Consider the following 20,193-nt stretch of genomic DNA (forward strand, 5'->3'; position numbering starts at 1 on the left):
GTCCCTACACCTCAAATTACTTACTATTTATATTACTTAATGTTAGAGCATGTATCATAAAATAATTAAAATTTAATGTTTTCAAGTATGATTGGTTAATATTACTTGTACTGCTATGGCTGGAAGTACTACTTTTGAATGTCAGAAAATATAGAGCGAATGCCTGTACATGAATAATGGATTGACGATTAATGAAAGCCAATTTGTTTATTTTTGTATTTCAAGATGGAGGGTAATGTAACAGTCATTAAATATCCCTAGTATATTTCCATTTAAAACAAAAGCCTGAAAGCAATTATTTGGCATAATGCATACTAACCAAGAAATCCAATGACACAGTAAATAATTATTTGATTGCAAGAATAATTCTCTAGCCTACATTTGCGGAAAACAATAGTATTCTCCATCTCTCCCTTACTAGCCCGTGCAATTAGAGCTTCTGAGCTGCTGGGGACAACAGGGTGCGAGGTTACAGAAAGAGGTGGTCTGGCCATTCCTCACCCATCCTTGCACACCTGCCCTATTGGAGACACGAGTACATCATCTGCTGCATTTCCAGACCCTTATCAAAAGAGTAAGCACAGGGAGCCTTGTTCTCCTGAACACAGTTTCCCTTGTTGATGGGTCACACTGGAAAAGGAATTATCTGAAACCATTGTGGTCCTTAAAAGACCCTCTCAGAATCCCTGGCGGTTTGAGCAGTTGTACGCACGTGCTTTGTGGCACTGCACCAGGCTCTGTGTGGGCAGGACTTTGGCACTTGAGTTCAGTGCGTGCAGAAGGCGGAACACACAAAGCCAATGGGCAAGTCTGCAGATCGCTGCAGATACTGGACTCCCATTCAAGGCCACATCACGTCCAATTTATTTTTTTAGTATCATCATCTGATAAATAGACTGTGTTTAAATCACCAATGCTTCCAAATGCTTTTTTTACCCTTGTCTAGTAACATGTTTATTAAGTCCAACTGAAAAATGCATATTGGGCTAACTTATATAACTAATAAATTACCTTGATTATATATTTTATAGCATACAAATGAATGTTTATGAATTTATCTGCATAGTCCCTGAGTCTAATCATACATGGCCTTTGCTATTCTTAGACTGTATGCCTAGGGCAGATTCTCAACAGGATATAAAAATTTGGCTTAGCAACGGAATCTGTAATTTGTGCTTGAACATCACTGCACCATTATACTTGCTCTGCTTTAGGCAGTCTTTTAAGTGTTTGAAGAATTAATCTCAGGGTAGTATACGAGTACAGAAATGAGGTTTATAAGTGACCAAATAATTAGTGAAAACAGATCAATCAAAATACCAAATACTGGTAGAAGCACTTACATTACAAAATGCTGATAGTAGCTCTCAGCATTGAGGAAATGAAGAATAAGGAGCAGGAAACCAACCAATGACTACAGTAAACCCAAATGTAAAAGGCAGTAATCTAACCAGAGAGCTAGCAGCACATCCTACCTGATTTGTGCAAATTAACAGTATTCTGTTAAAAGGACATTAATTACAGCAACAGTTGCCAAATAAATATGTGCAAATATATACATATACGTGTATATCTGTGAGTATGTATATATGCAATTAGCTGAAAGAGTAATAAAGTAAATATCTGAAATTGTTCTAATATGTGCATTGCTTAGCATTTTGGACTTTTGTCTAGAGCTATCTGTTGAGATGTACCGGGGCTCTTGTCTCACCATACACACAGGTTTCTTTACAGGAGCCCTCCAGGTCCAACTACCCAGGCAGAGCTGCTATGGTTCTGTCTAACCTGGCCTTTTGTCCCGACAAGTGCCCTGATGGATCATTTTATCAGTACAAATCCATAATGCAGTCACAAAATCTTTTAAATAAAATTCAGTTTGCTCTAGTGTAGTTAATCTTGCCTTTTGAATGTTTATATGAAGTGAAAAAGCACATGAAAAATCAGGTGACATTTTGGATGAAGGAAGACACTGTAAGGAAGGCTGAATTTTTGTTTCATCCTGTATTTACTAAAAGTACTTGATACTCATAGTGTCAACTAGCAGATCACCACAATTTTTGCAAAAGTAAAATATATGTGGATAGATTTTCACTGTGCACAGCATGAATTTAGTAAGGCTGCATCACTGAAAGCCAGGGTAGAGAGGGTGGGGAGCGTAGGGGAGATTCATCCTCAGAGAGAAGGAGGATATGGTAAGAGATGTTGGAACATCAGCTGATGCTTTGCAAATCTTCAACGCTGAGTACTCATCGGTATAAAATACTTCCTTCTTCGTTGTTATTTGAAAAATGTGAATGTATTTTACAGTGGAAAAGATACATTTGCATTCCTCATTGGAAGCCCTGAACGATCGGTGTCTACACAAGGATGGACCTGTGACCTATGTTTCTAACAACCTGTTGCATCCAAAGAAGAGCCTGCTACCTGGATTTTCCTCGGTTCCAATATTTGTACTGTATTGACTGAACCATACTGTAAAATGAGAATGTTTATCAAAGGCCATGACGATAATAAAATGTTTAGTCTTGTTTTTTCTGATCAAGGGAGGTCAAAACATAGATGCAAGCAGCTCAAACATTAATTACCCTGATCAACAAAACTGGGTAGAAAGGAGGAAATGGGAGGACCAAAAAACCCACCAATTTCTGCAACTCTCCCCTATTTATTACAGACACTTGCTTCCAAAGGGATTTGTTTTTACACACGGATGTATTTCACAAAAGGTTAAAATTCACGGAAAATTCTCATGCAGATCTTGTGGTTTGCTTCCATTACTTGAGACAAACCTTCCACGTCTGACAGGACAGGAATTCAACAGCTGCAGGAAGGGACAGCCTGGATGACTTCTTCCAGAACAGGCAGTCATGATACCTGCTGGCGGAGGACAGTGAGCGGCAACCCGCTCATTTTGGATGAGTGCCCATGACAAGAGAAAGCACACACCGCCACCCGCTAATGGCCAACCGCCAACGGCCGCCGCGCGCGAGCCCAGCCAGCGCGCTCCCGCCGAGGCGTCCGGCTCGCGGGCGCGTGCGCGCAGCCGGGCGTCGCGGGCGCATGCGCGGGGCGGGTCTCCTTGCTGCTGCGCGGAGGGCGAGCGTAGGCCTCAAGGAGAGGGACGGGGTGCGGGGGTCGCCGCTTCTGCCGCCGGCGCCATGTTCCTGTGCGCTCCCCTGCGGGCAGCGGCCGCACGCTCGGTAAGGGGGAGGCTGCTGCAGCGACACGTCTGTCCCCGCCGGCCGGGGCAGGGCGCCCGCTCGGCTGGAGGAGGCCGCGGGAGAGGAGGGAGGCCGCGGCGGGGAGGGGGGTGGGAGGTCGGTCGGTGCTGCCCTCGCAGTGGGCGGGCGGCCGGGGCCCGCGGCCGGCCACGGCCTCGGGGCAGAAAGGCCCGGCGCAGCCGGTGGAAGGGCGTCGCGGCCGGGTGTCTCCCTCGCCCTCGGGGCCCCGGGGCTAGCCGGAGTTACCTGACCGGCTCTAGAGTTGCACTGCCTGCATCGAGTGAAAAAGGCTCCAGCAGTAATTGCTTGGTGCTTGTTGTAGGTTATTGGGAAACTTCCCAAGTGGAAATAAAATTTCCGACTTGCTTGTGTACGTAAGACTAACCATTGGAAGGAAGCCCCTTAATTTGTTTTTTCAGTCCTGAGTCAACGCGTCACACCAATTGAAATCCTTTAGGCCAGTGCAAAGAACGGGGGCTCATCCTGTTTCTTATTCAGGTCTGGAATTTACAGGTGTGGTTCTTGAAAACAGAACAATATATTTGGGTAGAATAAAGGGTTTTCATCTGAAGTGCTTCCTTTTGAAGGAACACTGCATATGTGTTATAGTTACTTAGCATTTAGAATTATTTATACCAGTGCATCACATCCTCATTTATATGCTCTTTTCAGTATTGTCTGCAGAATTTCAGTTGTATTTGCATGCTTTACTTAGACGTTAAGTCTTTTGCCTGAATTTTATACGCTGTCTGGCTCACTGAGGGCACTGAAATTGGCATGCCAGTGCAGTTCATTTGGTGTGCTTCACGTCACTTGGTAAAGACAATAGACTGAGAGTCCCCTGGAAAAAGGTGGCACTTGCAAACGATCTGCAGTCCACAGTTTTACATGTATCCCAGAGTTCATTTTGGCCTCTGACACAGAATGGCAGATGAATTGCTTTCCTGACCGCTGCTTTCAGATGAGCCAGAAGTGGAGAGCAAAGAGGGAATGGATGCATACAACATAATACCCCTAACTGCACAGTAAATCCAGTGCTTCCTGGAAGGGCTGATCATATGACAGGGAAAGACTGCAGCCATTGTGTGAAACTACACCGCAGGTGAAACTACGTGATCTGCTGCTGAAAAGATTGAGCTGATCAGGTTGCTCTTACAGAAGACAGGCACTGTAGTTCCCTGGTACTTAGGCTTGGATTTGAGATCTGACCCTGTGACTGTATTTTTGCTAGTTTGATGCTGATCCACTTGAAGTCCCACTAATTTTATACAGTAACAGAAATTAAGTAGTTAAGGAGGGATTTTTTTTTTTAATATGCTATACTTCTACTTTAAGAAATCTCAAAATTGACCTAGGATTCCATATAAAAATTAATATAAAATTAGTATAAAATTAAATTTGTAATAGAATGATTACTTATGACAAGATGATGTTATCAAATGATCTTAGTAATACTGGCCAGAATCTAGAAATCTTGATCTGTTTTGGCATGATGGATCTGGACAGAGAGTATAGAGAACAGCTGAACAGAACTTGCATATGGGTCTTTGTTCTGTTGATATTTCAGGTTTGTTGTTTACATTTGTCCTCTTATGCCTGATCTTACTGTTCAGTTAGATAAAAGCTGAAGAAGATGTAAATGCATACTAGGGAAGAACCTCTGCAGTAATGGTAGTTTCTGCAAACTTGAAATTTAAAGCACATATAAAGTAACAAATTGGAAAATTCTTCATGAAATGTTTGATGAGAATTTGTATTCAAGGCACCTAAATTAAGCCGTGGCAGAATATTGTCTGTTTGAAGTTAAATCCTTTAACTGCTCCATTGTGTGACATGGTCAAGGTGAGTTAAGAGGTTTGTTCTCCTAATACTACAGGAGACCCCTTAATAGTTTCTTCTTAATTTAAATTATTAGTGATGACAGTAGAATTAATGGCTTACAATTAGAATAGAAATCAAGCTGGTTCTGAAAGCAACTACTAGCAGTATGTAAATTATTAACTATTAATACTATCTACTTTATTTTGTTTGTAGATAAGACAAATCCGATACTTACATAGAACAGCACAGTGCAATTCCAGTGGAGGAGCCTTATTTGTGGTAAGTAATTTTCTACCTTACTGTCGGGGATGTGTAAGAAGAGTTTGGCATATGCTTTTTTAATCTGCCTGAAAGCTTCTGATGGGCAGCACTTTGCTATAGAAGCCTGCTGGCATTTACAAAGAAGCATTTTTTCAGTAGAACTTTTTATTAGAGTTGTGATGGACTATCAAAAGGTTTTATTTTAGTTTTTGGCCTTCTGTTTCTTTCCTTGTACAGTGAAAACTCTTATTAATAGTAATAGTGATATTAGCAGTATTTGTGTGTGATTGCAGATGAGACTTTGCTTAAACTCTATGTCATTATCAGTTCTTGTTTTCTTTTTTTATTGGGGTTAATTGAGTTTGTAATTGAAGCTCATGAAACTTTTTGCAGGCGCAATTTCTTGATTTGTAAAATTTGCCACAGAATTACCCTTAGGTCCAGGTCTAGCCCTGTTTACTAGGAGTTGAAAACTGCGGTTCTTGTTCATAGTATATGTGATATAGCATGTTGCATAATGATTCATAATTGAGGCCATTAGGCATTATCGTAATACGTATAAATAGTAATAGTGATTGCAAAAAAGAAAAAGCCCTCAAATTTAAATGTGTAAAGCAGATGTGTTGGCTGTCTACCTCTGAAGAGAACCTGAAGCACCTCCGAGAGGTGTATTCTGTCCCATTCTGCTCCATTCAGAGCTTTATCTAGTCTGCAGTTTAACAGCTGAATAATTTGGCATTTTTCCAACATTTGGTAGAAATCAGCACTTTACTAGAGAATTGACTACTTTGTTAAAAGCAGGTGCTCGGTGTTTTTGGACAGATTGTTGTTGTTTCCGCCTTTCTGCAGCTGTCTCTACAGCTTTTCTCATAAGATGAAGTTCATGGGATTACAGTACGTGCTTCGTATACTTTTCCGGAAACCTGAGCAGGCATTGATGATTTATGGAGTGAGAGCTGTATTCAAGGAACAGAGGAAACAGTGTAGGCTGACAACTTAGGAAACTTCAAGTGTAGTTTGAGGTTGGTGAAGACAGGCAAAAGGTGTCTTTGGCATCCTAATAGATGTTGGTGCCTGGCATATGAAGCTAGATAGCTTTGTAAATTCTCCAGGCATTTTTCAAGATTTATGTAACTGTTTAAGTTATTTGCTGAGGGAGGAACCTGAAAATAGAGAAAGGGAAGTAGAAAAGTAAAGTTGTGTGTTTTAGTTAGCTACTTGTGATTTGCAGCTCTTTATTTAATAGCATCGTTGACTTATTTTATTTTTATTCCGCAATGGAATTTTTGCTAGAAGAGCATAGGAAATTTTTCTGTGGGGGTTTCTTTTATGTGTGTGTTTGGGTTTTGTTTTTTTATTTTTAATAGGGTAATATTTGTTCTCCTATGAAGTAAAAGGCTATGGGAAGAAGACAGTTGGGTGTCATCGTGTGTCTGTGTAATTGTTTGCCCTAACTACAACTAAAAGCCTTCAGAGCAAATTTCAGATGTTATTTAACACAGCAAATTTCAAGGGAAACTCATCCTGCTGATTTGAGCTGATTACATTATTTTAATCAACACTAGGTGTTTGTATACAATCAGAAAATGGGACTTTTTTTTCCCCCCAGATCTCTCTAGAGGAAAAACCCCAACATTAAAAGAAGTCTTAGTTTTCTGGAGTATTACAAGCAGATGAAGTGTCAAAGGTTGTTAAAAACTGCTTGTGGAAGAATAGTGGGCTTACCTGGGAGTAACTCTAACCTGTTGCGGTGGTCCTCTTTGTATGTCAGTTTACACACAAGTGTCTTGATTTTGTTTTGCAAAGCATATTTGTGCTTCTTGTTGCACTTCCCATATATGAAATCTATATGTAAGGAAGGGAAATGCATACAGCATATTTGTTTTGTAACAGCAGGGCACAAGCTAGCAGGGGACCTGGTTGTCATAAAATCTAGTAGTAAAAGGCAGTGCTGATTTGCATGCCTATGCATCCCTTTGCAAACTTTTCATGCAAGTTTTTTCCTTACATGTTATCTGAAACATACAGAAATAAGAGAACTTCTACTGAAACTCCTTTCTATTCTGAAACAGCCAAGAAGAGACTTTCTCTCAACCATTAAACTCAGTTTGGTGCTATCACAGGCAGCTAGATCACACTTCCAGAAAGAGTTACCGAGTTTAAAACTAGGTAAATTGTTTGCCTGTAGTAACATGAGAGCTGCTCCAAATCTGTAATTTCTGATGGCTAGGGAAGGCCTGATTTCAAAAATACTTTTATTTACAGTAGTTAACTTCCTTTCTTTAAACATACCTTCTCTATCTTTGACTTTTACCTGTCTTTGGCTTCCTTAACAGCTAAAACTTAACTCTTCTGCTTTGTGGTTTTCAACACATGGGCTGAGTTTCCTTAACACATCAACTGCTCTGATGTGGGCTTTGTCATTGGGCTGCACAGGGGTTCAGTACAGAAGGTTAGATAATTGCTATATTATAGTTTCAGTTACTTGTGAAGATGTTCAGTGAAATACTTGGGTCTGAGAGCGCTTCCACAATTCTGAAATTGAGAGGTTTATATCTTGAGTTCTGCTGGAATAGTCAATGGAGGGTACTTCCCCTTGGAGGAGAAGTAATAAATTTCTTTTCAGTGCTGAAAATAATTCTTTTCATGATTTGATATGGACTCTTAACAGGTTGTTGCTCTAGACATCTTTTCCCCTGCAGACCACACAGTTCTCTCATTTCAGTTTACAGTGTTTTGGACTGGTGTTTATCACAGGGCATAGGTCAAGTTTCAGGCCAACTTGTTTGCAGTGTACATGAAAGCTAAATTATTTTAGTTATTATAATTCTTCAGCACTCTTTAATAATTCTCTGTGTCAAGAAAGATGATTAGATCACTGAAAAGGAATAATAAAATGGCCCGGGTTGGTGTTGCAAAAAGAATGCAAGATGAACATTCAGCAGCCTTAGTACCTTCCATGGGAGAGGACCATCATCTGTGGGGACAGTGTGGCTTGGGTAGGCCTTCACAGTGCAGTTGGTCATACTTTAAGTAGGTTAGGCTGAATGCTGCAATACAACTGTGATACAGTCAAGCTATGCATGGAATTAAAACAGTGTGTAAGACTTCAGGAAGTTGGGGTGTACAAGAAAGGAATCGGAAAAAATGTGTGGGTAGAGTAATTTTCAACAAATTGCTGTAGTTGATACGGACATAATTGTACTTAGTTTGTGTATGGAGGAAGCCTTAATATATTGGTTTCTTTTTATGAGCATCTCTTACACGAGGAAAGGCTGAGAGAGCTGGGACTGTTAGAGAAGAGAAGCTGGGGGGGAGGGGATCTTATCAATGTCTATAAATATCTGAAGGGAGGGTGTAAAGAGGACGGAGCCAGGCTCTTTTTAGTGGTGCCCAGTGACCAGACCAGAGGGAATGGCCTCAGAGAGCATCAGGAAATACTTTTTTTACTGTGAGGGTGGCCAAGCACTGACATGGGTTGCCGAGAGAGGTTGTGGAGTCTTTCACCTTGGAGATATTCAGCAGAAGCCATCTGGACATGGTCCTGGGCCACCAGCTGTGGGTGGCCCTGCTTGAGCAGGGGAGTTTGGCCCAGATGACCTCCAGAGGTCCCTTCCAATCTCAACCACTCTGTGATTTAACACAGTATTCCTTCCAATACTGTGTCCTTAATTCCAATCTTGTTCTGCAGAATCTGTATCCTAAAAAAAGGCAGAAATGCACCGGTATCATTTAGGAGCAAATCAGCTCATGTAAGTCTCAGATAAACTGTCGTTGTCAGACAAATGGAATACTAGGGAACATGTGATTGACAAATTCTGAACAGCTCAGTAGGCCTAGAACTCTGTAAGCTCTTGATGAAAATTATCAAACTCTCCACAGCACAGAATTAGATTAAGCCCATTTAGGAAAATGGAAAACAAAAAAAGGTGACATGATCTTATTTAGTGTTCACCTGTGCTGTAGCCTTTAATGTATCTTGGAGCCTCGCTGCACAGAACTGATAGTGTGGCAAACTGTAGCTTCAGATATAAAGTCTTTATTATTCCTCTTCACATGTGGGGTATTTAAGGGTATCAGTTTAGAGATGATACACTGAAAAGAACAGCTACTCTAGACAAAGGGAGATTTTAATAAATCAAATATACTTATTTGCAAAAGAAATTAAGATCAAGTACAATTGTAACTGTATCACATAGCTATAGAAGGCAAACCAGCAGCCTGAAATAACAGGCATGCAGATTTGAGAAGGAAAAGTTAAGTTCTGGAAATACTTATCACGAATCATGGATTTGATCTGTGCAGCTAAGACATAGAACAGGTCTGTAAGGGGAAAAAAAATTAAAAGTTGCACAGTATTTCCAACCAGTTTTTCCTCCATTAGCCTCTTTTTGAGAACTTTCATTAAATTTGGTAGAAAACCCTGACCAATACTACATATGAGGAGTCAAATCCTTTATCTGGAAGGGTCAGTCTAAAACAGTGGCAATTGTGTTCCTAAAAACTGTTTTATGTTATCTTGTAGACCACACAATAAGGAATAAATTCATACTTAATAAAGTATTAGTGTGTTCAAAGGGAATCGGTTATCTTGCTGTAATTCCTGTTACTAGGGGAAAGTCATCCTTGGTGGAGAAGTAGATGTTGACTGTACTTTTATATTTGACTTGGAACTGTCGTAGGGGTACATGTTCTCAAATTGATGGTGGCAGTAGTACTGTCTGCTCCAGGATATGGACAGGATAAGCAGAGGGAATCTCTTGCTAGACCAGCAGATGTAATTGAAGTTAAGTATTTGGCCTTTCGATATTTCCATATTAAAAATTCTAAATACAGGAATAGCTATGGACCATACACATTTTAAGTTCTGCACTGATAACAATCTTTCAGTATGCAAATATCTTGCAGTGTTAAGATTTTTCATTAAATCCTTCGCTGCTTAATAATGCAGTGTGGAAACTGCAAAATCACCCTAGGTTACTTGAGAAAGTGATCAAAGTGAAAGTCAGTGGAGTGGGTTTCTTTCTCCTAAATATACTTTTAAAGCTTTTATTATTAGCTGGTTGTGGATTACTTTTAACATCAGACCTCAAGTATAGCTTGTGTTCTTCCCCAAACTTTTCATTTAATTTGAAACTTTCTCAATTTGAAAACTGTATAAAGTTTGGAATGAAACTTAGCTATGAGTATTTCAGGGATACCATAAATGAGCTGCTTAGAGATAACTGAAAATTTTGTGCAGGAAAGTTTTTCTGGTGGATAAGGATTTTTGTCAGAACTAAAATTTTATTATAGGGAAATGCACTTTCTTCAAGACTTCCAAATTTCTATTTTGTGAAAATAGAAGAACTAATTTCAATTTGATGTTTCCCTAGAAGACCACCTTAAAAATAATATGATAGACTACCTTATTTTGGAAATATTAATTCAAAATTCTGCTTCTTCCACTCTGATTCAGAATTGAATCTAAAATTAAAATGTTGAAATCCATTACAAAACAAAATGATATGTTAAAATGGGTTAATAATGTGTGTTTGAATGTGTAAACAGTTATATAGCAAGCTTGTTGATGAATTTTAAAGTTTTTATAGTTAATGTCTCATGGGAAGAGAAAAAATGGGCTGTTGTTTTAGTCCCTTGTTTATTAAGGTATTAACCAGAGGACTCTTAATCTATGTGCGATGAGTTTGAACATAATTGCCAAACTGTATTAACAGTGTTAAAAAATGTGTATGTTGATAACAACACCATACTCCTCAAGAAATATTTTTTTGAATAGGAAATAACAGGAATAAGTCATTTTTAAGACTAATGAGATAATTACTAATATTTTTTATAACTTTCCCGGAGATATTTAATCACTTATGATTCAGTACTATGAAATTTTTACCTGGCATATATCAGTTTTATTCAAGCAGCTCAACTGTAACTGTCTAACGAGAAGATATTTTACAACAGTAAATCTGTCCTGAATAATTTTGTGACAACCCTATTTTTACATGTTTTCTTTTTCTTTTCCTGAAGCACAGAGATAGTCCTGAAAATAATCCAGATACTCCATTTGAGTTCACACCTGAAAACCAAAAGGTATGCAGACAAAAAAATTTAAATACGTAGACTTTGTCTTTAGATCAGTACTGATATTTTTTTTTCCGTCTTTCCCTTTAAAAAGCGAATAGAAGCAATCATAAACAACTACCCAGGGGGACACAAGTCTGCAGCTGTCATGGCAGTACTAGATTTGGCCCAAAGACAGCATGGATGGTTGCCCATATCGGCTATGAACAAGGTATTTAGTACTTAATTATCTTTCAAGCATAATTTTACTGTTTTCTTTAAATATCTCACTAGAATATTAGCATTTATTTATCAAAGCGTACATGTGGCACAGAATTGTGAGAACTCCCTATGAGACTACATTTTAAAAAATAAAAGGGAAAACTAACCCAGGAAACTCTGGGCTCTGTTGTTTACACAGTGTTAGCCCATTGCTAGAAACTACAGACAGAACAAAACAAAAATTACATGAGCCTTAGTTAGGCTCTTTTCCCAGAATCACCCTGGAAGTAGGAACAGAAACTTGAAAAAATTTGTTCGTTGATGAATTTGGGGAAAGAAGAAAGATAACGATGGTCAGGTTTTTCTCTTCTCAGATTAGTGGCACTACACACACTGCCAGGATTGTACTTAATCTCTAGGCTTGTAAAGACTTCTGCAAAGCAGTGTTAGTGTAGTATGTGTCATGAGTTTATAATGCCTCACAGCAAGTGCCAGGAAGACTTACCAAATTATTTATTACAATTGTTTCAAAATGAGCAAGCAAGCAACTACACTGCTCCAAAGTGACAGGTTGCATAACAGTAATCAAATACAAAAAATTAAAAAATTCTGCTTTATATTCATATGAATAAATCTATCATATTTTGTGTTACAATCTGGCATATGATCAGTTTTAAAGTGAAAAGTTTTAAATTCAATCAAGATAGGCTAAGTGAGGATTGTGAGCATTACAGAAACTACTGAAGGCGTTAAATGCACATTTAGAGAAGGGCACCCTACCGTCTGCTACTGTTTCTACAGTGTAGCATAAAGCCTCAAATCACCATTAATACTGAATGACAAAAGTATTTTTGTTTATTTACTTTAAGTTTCAGATTGATACTCTGTTTAAACTGATCTTAAGATTTTTAAGTGAAAAAGTATTTTCTGTGGTTTGTTATTTGCCTGCTATAGAGACTGGAACATAAAACAGTTACACTTTTGGACACAGAGCCAGTCCTCAACCTGAGCAGTTTGCCAGGGTTCCAGGTCAGTGAGGTCAGGGATACTTACACCAGAACTGGCTCCATGGAGATCATGCTTCACTCCCTATTTTATTAGCTGTGATGCCAATCTGCAGATGTAGCAGTGGCGTTTCTAAGGCCAGCCCTGGTGTGTCACAGAACCCAAGACAGACCTGCTGTATCTGAATTAGGTGAGCGTAGTACCAGCCTGTAAGTATTCCCTTACCAAAAGGCTTACGTGGGTTATTGTGGGCAGATGTGTACAAGTTCGTTCATTCATACAGCAAAAGAGCAGAAGTGCAGTATGAGCTGGAGCTGACAATGAAAGCTGGAACCCAGCTGACTCCTTGCATCTAGCTTCTGTATGATGCTAGATGCTGGAGGGAACTGACTTGAGCTCCTCACTGTGCTAATCCATGGCTTAGTGGAGTCTGTGCTCGAGCTGGGTGACTCCAATCAGAGTAACTCAGGTGTCTTTTTTCTTGGCACTTGAATACAGCTGTGCTTTGATACCCATCCCCTCCCTCTTATTTATCTGTTACTGCAGACAGAGGACAGGTGACTTTATTGAAATGGTTTGTTAAATGCCTTTACTGATGCCCTGCGAGAATTCAATATAGTGTCTGTTTTCCCCTTGTTACAGGTTGCTGAAGTTTTAGAAATGCCTCCCATGAGAGTGTATGAAGTAGCAACCTTCTATACAATGTATAATCGCAAACCTGTTGGGAAATACCATATTCAGGTGTGCACGACCACGCCTTGCATGCTGCGAGACTCTGATAGTATTTTAGAAGCCATTAAGAAGAAACTTGGTATGATGCAAATTTTAATATACTTTTTGTAACTTTTTTTACCTTTGTTTAAGGATACTGAAGTAAAATTTTTCATATGGGGGGGACGGAGCAATAGTATTGAAAATATAGAGTGAAATCATTGGAGAACAGGCACTAAATACTTAGGACTTCAGATTTGGCATTTATTCTTTATTTTTAAAGATTTCAGTACAGTAGAGCAGAAAAGGCCCTTGTCTGGAGTGCCATTTAGTGGTCTTAAAGTGGTTTTAAAGGCAATTTGCCAGAAAATGCATTATTCTAATATGACCCTTGGACTGAGAAAGTAAGCCCTATCCTATATACAGGAGAGGACTCTGGATGCTATGGCACTTTTTTATATGCAAAATAAGATTTTTAAGGTATATGCTATATGAAAGTTGTTTGTGAGGGGTTTTTTACTTAAGATGATAGAATGACAGAATGGTTTGGGTTGGAAGGAACCTTAAAGATCATCTAGACCAACCCTCCTGCCATGGGCAGGGATACCTTCCACTAGACCAGGTTGCTCAAAGCCCCATCCAACCTGGCCTTAAACACTTCCAGAGAGGGGGCATCCACAGCTTCTCTGGGCAACCTGTTCCAGTGCCTCACCACCCTCACAGTAAAAAATTTCTTCCCAATATCTAATCTAAATCTACCCCCTTTCAGTTTAAAATCATTACCCCTTGTCCTATCACTACACTCCCTGATAGAGTCCCTCCCCATCTTTCCTGTAGGCCTCCTTTAAGTACTGATAGGCTGCTATAAGGTCTCCCCAAAGCCTTCTCTTCTCTAGGCTGAACAACGCCAACTCTCTCAGCCCATCCTCATAGGGGATGTGCTACAGCCCCCGATCATCTTCGTGGCCCTCCTCTGGACCTGCTCGAGCAGGTCCATGTCTTTATGTTGGGGACCCCAGAGCTGGACGCAGTACTCCAGGTAGGGTCTCACCAGAGCGGAGCAGAGGGGGAGAATCGCCTCCCTCGACCTGCTGGCCATGCTTCTTTTGATGCAGCCCAGGATGCAAGTGGCTTTCTGGGCTGCGAGTGCACATTGCCGGCTCATATTCAGTTTTTCATCCACCAGTACCCCCAAGTCCTTCTCAGCAGGGCTGCTCTCCACCCACTCATCACCCAGCCTGTACCCATGTTTGGAATTGCCCCGACCCAGGTGCAAGACCTTGCACTTGGCCTTGTTGAACTTCATGAGGTTCTCAGAGGCCCACCTTTCTAGCCTGTCAAGGTCCCTCTGGATAGCAAACATGATGTTAACATAACTTACGAATTCTCCACAGAAAAAGTCAATTGAGAGTGCTGCATCGTATGAGATATAAGGAGAACCCATGGGTTTTGTGTGTGGGTTGAGGTTTATTTTTCCTCCTTGTTGGGTGGTTATGGGGAGAAGAGGGGATAAGATCAGCAACTAACAACTCTTCCCCTTCTATGAAGTCGCAAGCTGTACTAACATTTCCTAAGAACCACTGTGATAAGAGCTGCAGAACAGCTGTTTATTATGTTGTATTTCATATATTCTATTGTCTGGAAAAGGCATATTTAGATGAAATTTGTCTTGGGTTTGTTACTTCAAAGATCACTTAATTTTAACTGAAACTCTTAGCTTGAGAAATCAAAGCATTAAGGATGATTCTGTAGCTCTTACTGAGACACAGGCCTTACTTAAGACTTTTTATTAGTTTTTTCCCCCCTTCTAATAACTATGAAGGAAAACTGCTTTTCAGCATTCTTCCTTCCATGGAGTATTTTGTCAAGATCAGACTCTGAGATGTTATTTTGGCTAACCTGCTCTCTGGGGAAGGTCTGTATCTGTATCACTAGAACATTAATGTGTCATGGAAGCTAAGTATATGTACAGAGTTGTTCAGGAAATAAGCCTTTGTGTGTAAACTTGGAAGCTGTTTATGAATTTGTAGCTAACAATGTTAATGCTTGGATCTTGGTTAATTTGGGAATTCAGTATTCAACACTATATTAATGCATTTCCTATCAGCAAGTGAAAGCTATGTTTTCCCTATTTTTCCATTCTGTTGTATTGATTACTAAAAATGTTCCTGAGTAGAGCCATTCTGTTTCTTAGAACTGTCATTTCATGGTTATTTTTCAATAAATCATACCTGTAAATGAGGTCTTTTTAAGGCCAAAATAGAAGTAATGAGAAGACTATGGAGTACTTGGACTCATGCTTCATCAATCTTGTTCAGTAACCATTGCTGAACCTAATATTCTTTATTGGTTTAGGTATAAAAGTTGGGGAAACAACACCAGATAAACTCTTCACGCTGATAGAAGTGGAATGTTTAGGTGCTTGCGTAAATGCACCGATGGTACAAATAAATGACAATTACTATGTAAGTATTACATTTCCTTTTAAAAGATTAAACTTCTTTACTGGGTTACCTGTTTTTTCACTTGGTTTAGATTCTGAAGTTTTGGTTCGTTACTTCAAATTCCTATTGGCAGGGACAACTTACAACCTAGAGCATCTTTTAGTTTCTTGGCCTCTTCCTAGAACACTTCATCTGTATCACAGCATATCTGTGTATTGTTCCTTTCAGTTACTGTCTTGATCTATACAAGTGGGATGGTGCATTTTTGTGATAGAGGTCTGCCCATAAATCTGGAATTTTTAAACAGGTATTTGATAAGCTTTTAAAAGCACTTTAAAGCAGTCTTTTGGAAAGTATGGACTGGTTTAACACTATTTTTGAACTTCTAGACTTCTGAATTATGGCTCACTTGGATGCCATCAGACAAAAGGAATTAATGCATTGACTGAATCTAGCTTTTTTAAAAAAAATGTATTTAAAAAAAATTTTATCACAGTCTGATTAATTTTTTAAGAACTGTTCTCTTGAACTGTACCCACAATTTTTTTGTCACAGCTGACACCATTTTGCAGTATGTGCAATGGCATGTGTATAGTGGGTAGGCAGAGATCCAGCTCACTAATATACCAAGGAAGCTGAAAACACAAACCCATGTTATAGATGATCCACATCAACATTGTTAGTTTTAACATAATTTCTGCAACTATACGTAAAATAAAAATTTTAACATTAAAATGACAGTAGGCTTTCTAATTTTCCTAATTCTTTGAACCAGTATGTGTGTTAATGGACAGGATCAAAATTACCTATGCTAGAATCACACTTGAGAGCCACTATCTGATGAATTTTGAATGCTGCAACTAGCATAATTGCTGACTTTTTCTGTTTTGTCAGTGATCTGATCTTTTTCTTTTTTTTTTTTACAGGAAGATTTGACACCCAAGGATATTGAAGACATAATTGATGAGCTAAAGGCTGGCAAAGTTCCCAAACCTGGCCCAAGGTATGCTATATTTCCATAATAATGGCCAACTACTTGAAGGCTGATCCTTTAGAGAAACTAAATTCCTGTTCCAGTGATTTGAGTTCACAACCTACAGCTAAAAAGCACGAATTAATTTACTGAACAGAATGGCATGCATTCAGTGCCTTTCTATATATTCAAAGCAAAAAAGAACTGGAAAGAACTCAGAAGAGAATTTTTCATGTTCTTGATAACTGACTAGGGAAGCATAAAATGTGAAAATGTCAATTCTGATTTGGCTTAGTACCTAATAGGGGAATGATATCACCTGTTGGATTTTTTAGTCTAGATCATGTAAATCAGCAAATGCCTGTTGGTTGGTTGTGTGACGTTTTTTTGTTTGGTTTGGTTGTTTTTTATTTCTGACAAAAAACCAGAAAGATCGCAAGTTTGTGAAAGGGTTGTTTCTGAACTTTTCTTATCTATTATTTCCCTTTGTTCTTTGTTAGACCAACTACACATATGTTTGTATGAATGGAGGAATTAATTTGATGTGGGTGTGTTACTTATTCCTATTGTTTCTATAATGATTTTTTTGAATACAAGAACAATAATCTTAAAACAGTTTCCAAACACAGGGAAGCATCTTTAACAAAAATATGATACAACTGGATACTGCCTTTGGTGCTACTGGGATCAACATCCCTTTTGTCTAGCCAATCTATAAATAAATAAAAAAAACTAGTGGTCCTGTCTTGCATTTCAGTTATGAAACTATTTGTCACTACTTGAATTTGGAATCCTTTTAAGAGTAGCATCACACATTTCTGAAGGATGAATAGGAAGAACGAAAGAAAAAGTGCCTTCAGCCACAAGTCAGATTTGTAACTGTCTTCTATCCAGTGATTAAACAGTATCTGAGGTTATAACAATACCAGCAATGAATAAAAGTGCTTTCATTTTTCAGGAGTGGACGTTTTTCTTGTGAGCCAGCTGGTGGCCTTACTTCTCTGACTGAACCACCCAAAGGACCAGGTTTTGGAGTTCGAGCTGACCTCTAAGGATTTTTGTAATATAAGATGAACTGTCTGAAAATAATAAAGTAACTTTAATCTCAGTAAAATTATGTTATGTTCTAGTACTTTTTTAAAAAAACAAAGAAAGCAACAGCAATTAGAATATCTAACTTACCATGGTTTTAACTACTGCAAAGCATAATCATAATTCTAGATCATAAGAAAAGTGGATCTGTAGACTGTGAAGTGACTCACTGAAAGAGTCCACTTACGATCATTGAGAGATGAAAGTTGCATCTTTTGATCTGTCATTGAAAATTCTTTCAACTTTTTCTAAGGGTCTTTGAAGAAGCAACAAAACTGACTAAATTACAAGCCTGGCAAATGCACAAGGAAACAAAGTGAAAGGAGATTATCTGATAAGACTTCATCCATGTTACTTTTAATTGCAATTTAAAAAACAAACAAAAAAAAACAAACAGGAAAGGTGATCCAAGCTGTGTTGTGTAAAAAATCAGGTAGGTTCAGTAAGAAGTGGTTCTTCTTGAGTCTAATTCTTCTTACTACCATTCAGTGACCAGGAAAAATGTGAAAAATATCTTTGTGTTACAAAAAAAAACCCAAATACCAGTAGTACTCTACTAAAAGAATGAACAGCAACAGGAAACCACTTCCTGCACAAATCTATTCAGTACAGCCAAGGTACACAGTTGGGGGAAGACAGAATATACCAGAAGAGTTTAATATATGGCTAAGTATAATATATTAAATTAGTTATTTGATTCACAGATCTTTCTTTGACCTTACTGCTGTGTATCAGCTACTTTTAAGAACTAATCTGTGTGAAGTTGAGGTATTTCTCCTGATATAAAAAAAGTTGAAGATAATTTAAAAAAAATGACTGTATAATGACACTTAATACATATGCTTGTAATATCTGGCAAATGCTTTATATATATATACACACATACATACATTTCAATGTAAATGAGGATGTGTGAACGTGTCAGTCACCTGAGCCCATATTGTGTCTGCTTCTTCTAAAATCTGCCATGGAACTTACATTCTTACTACAATTAATGTGATAGATGGAGCTTAATTGTATTATTTATATTTTATTCTATATCTAGTTTGTGTTGATATTCTGATTAACAGTAGTTGCCTAAACTATTCTCCCTCTTCTGATTCAAATTGTGTATCTACAGATTTCCCTGCATCGTGATTACCTCATACAGTCTGTTCATGCCCCACCTTTACTTCAGTAGGCTCTGTGAAGTTCCTTGATGTATTGTTAAACAAGTGGTGGTACTGCTGGTAGTTCTGAGAGCAAAACATATATGTATATCATTTGTATGTAAAACTTGCTATCCCTTCTACATTACTAAATTTATAAAATGAAATCATTGAATTGCATACAAATGGAAAAGTAAATTTGATAAATAAATACAAGTCATGAGTGAAGCAGTCAGACAATAAGCATGAAAAAAATCTTGTGTGTAAGCAGTATAGAACACTGTGCATAGGAGAAAATAGTACAGGGATTGAAGTATTGTCTGTAATTTGAAGTTGCTGAATGCTCTTCTGAAAGGTCACTCCAGTGGTTGTAATAGCCACATGCCTTGTAGCAGGCCAGGCATCTGGTGCTATGTGGCACTTCTCTAGAGACATAAAATGAGGTAGACAGCATATTACATTTTGATGCAAAGACAGACTCATTTTAATATACCAGTCTGTAACTAAGTTGTTTGCTTGACTGTAACAACAAAGCTGTATTCTCCCAGTGGAATGGAAGAAAAAAAGAAGTAAAAGCCCTTTAACCAGGGAGGAAAAAAAAGACTACCTGGAGAAGATTTTAAGAAAAATAGGTACAGTCTTGGGAAAGGAAGTGAGATTTAGAACACAGAAGCAGAAGACACGCAAAGAACCCACTGGACTGAGAGAGTGGGTGGTGGTGGTTCTTTCCTTTGGTAAAGATGGAAGAAAGTCTGGAGTAATAGGAAACTCCACGAGGTACCCAATGATGCATTTGATGTTGGGTAATGGAAAGGATTTTTACACTGCTAGAAAAATGTTATCTGGAACCATGTTCTGTCATGAAATAGGAAGAAGCAATGAAATTCAGTTCCATCTGTGCAGTATGTTAGCTGGGCTCACTGGCTGACCTGCCTGTTACCTACCCAAGGCTAGTGCGTGTGCTTTCACCAGCGTGACATTTTGCAAGTGCTTAGGATAAAGTTCTTATTGTTAGATTTTTGTACTGTAGTCTGAGCTCTTCATTCAATTACTAGATTGAATTCAGCAGTGACACAGTTCAACCAGATGCTGTGCACGTTTGTCTTGATTAAGAGCAGTAGTTCATGCAGCTGATAACACAAGATGTTTCACTAGGGAGGGCAGATCAAGGGAAGTACTATGCATGCCAACACAGTGCAGCTACAAAGGCATTCTGCAGCTGTGCTATGTAAAAGGGAGGG

At 38.7% G+C, this 20,193-nt stretch overlaps 1 protein-coding gene across 1 annotated transcript; it reads left to right on the forward strand.

Annotated features, from left to right (window-relative positions):
* The first annotated feature begins 3,093 nt into the window (after positions 1–3,093).
* Positions 3,094–17,826, forward strand: NDUFV2 (NADH:ubiquinone oxidoreductase core subunit V2). The gene is made up of 8 exons (XM_072852737.1): positions 3,094–3,197; positions 5,253–5,318; positions 11,325–11,387; positions 11,473–11,589; positions 13,227–13,395; positions 15,651–15,760; positions 16,666–16,742; positions 17,671–17,826. The coding sequence occupies exons 1-8, from the start codon at positions 3,156–3,158 to the stop codon at positions 17,762–17,764; spliced, it is 738 nt and encodes a 245-aa protein (XP_072708838.1). The 5' UTR covers positions 3,094–3,155; the 3' UTR covers positions 17,765–17,826.
* The last annotated feature ends 2,367 nt before the right edge of the window (positions 17,827–20,193 follow it).

Source organism: Ciconia boyciana, chromosome 2 (genome assembly GCF_034638445.1).
Source record: "Ciconia boyciana chromosome 2, ASM3463844v1, whole genome shotgun sequence".
In the NCBI taxonomy this organism is placed as follows: Eukaryota; Metazoa; Chordata; class Aves; order Ciconiiformes; family Ciconiidae; genus Ciconia; species Ciconia boyciana.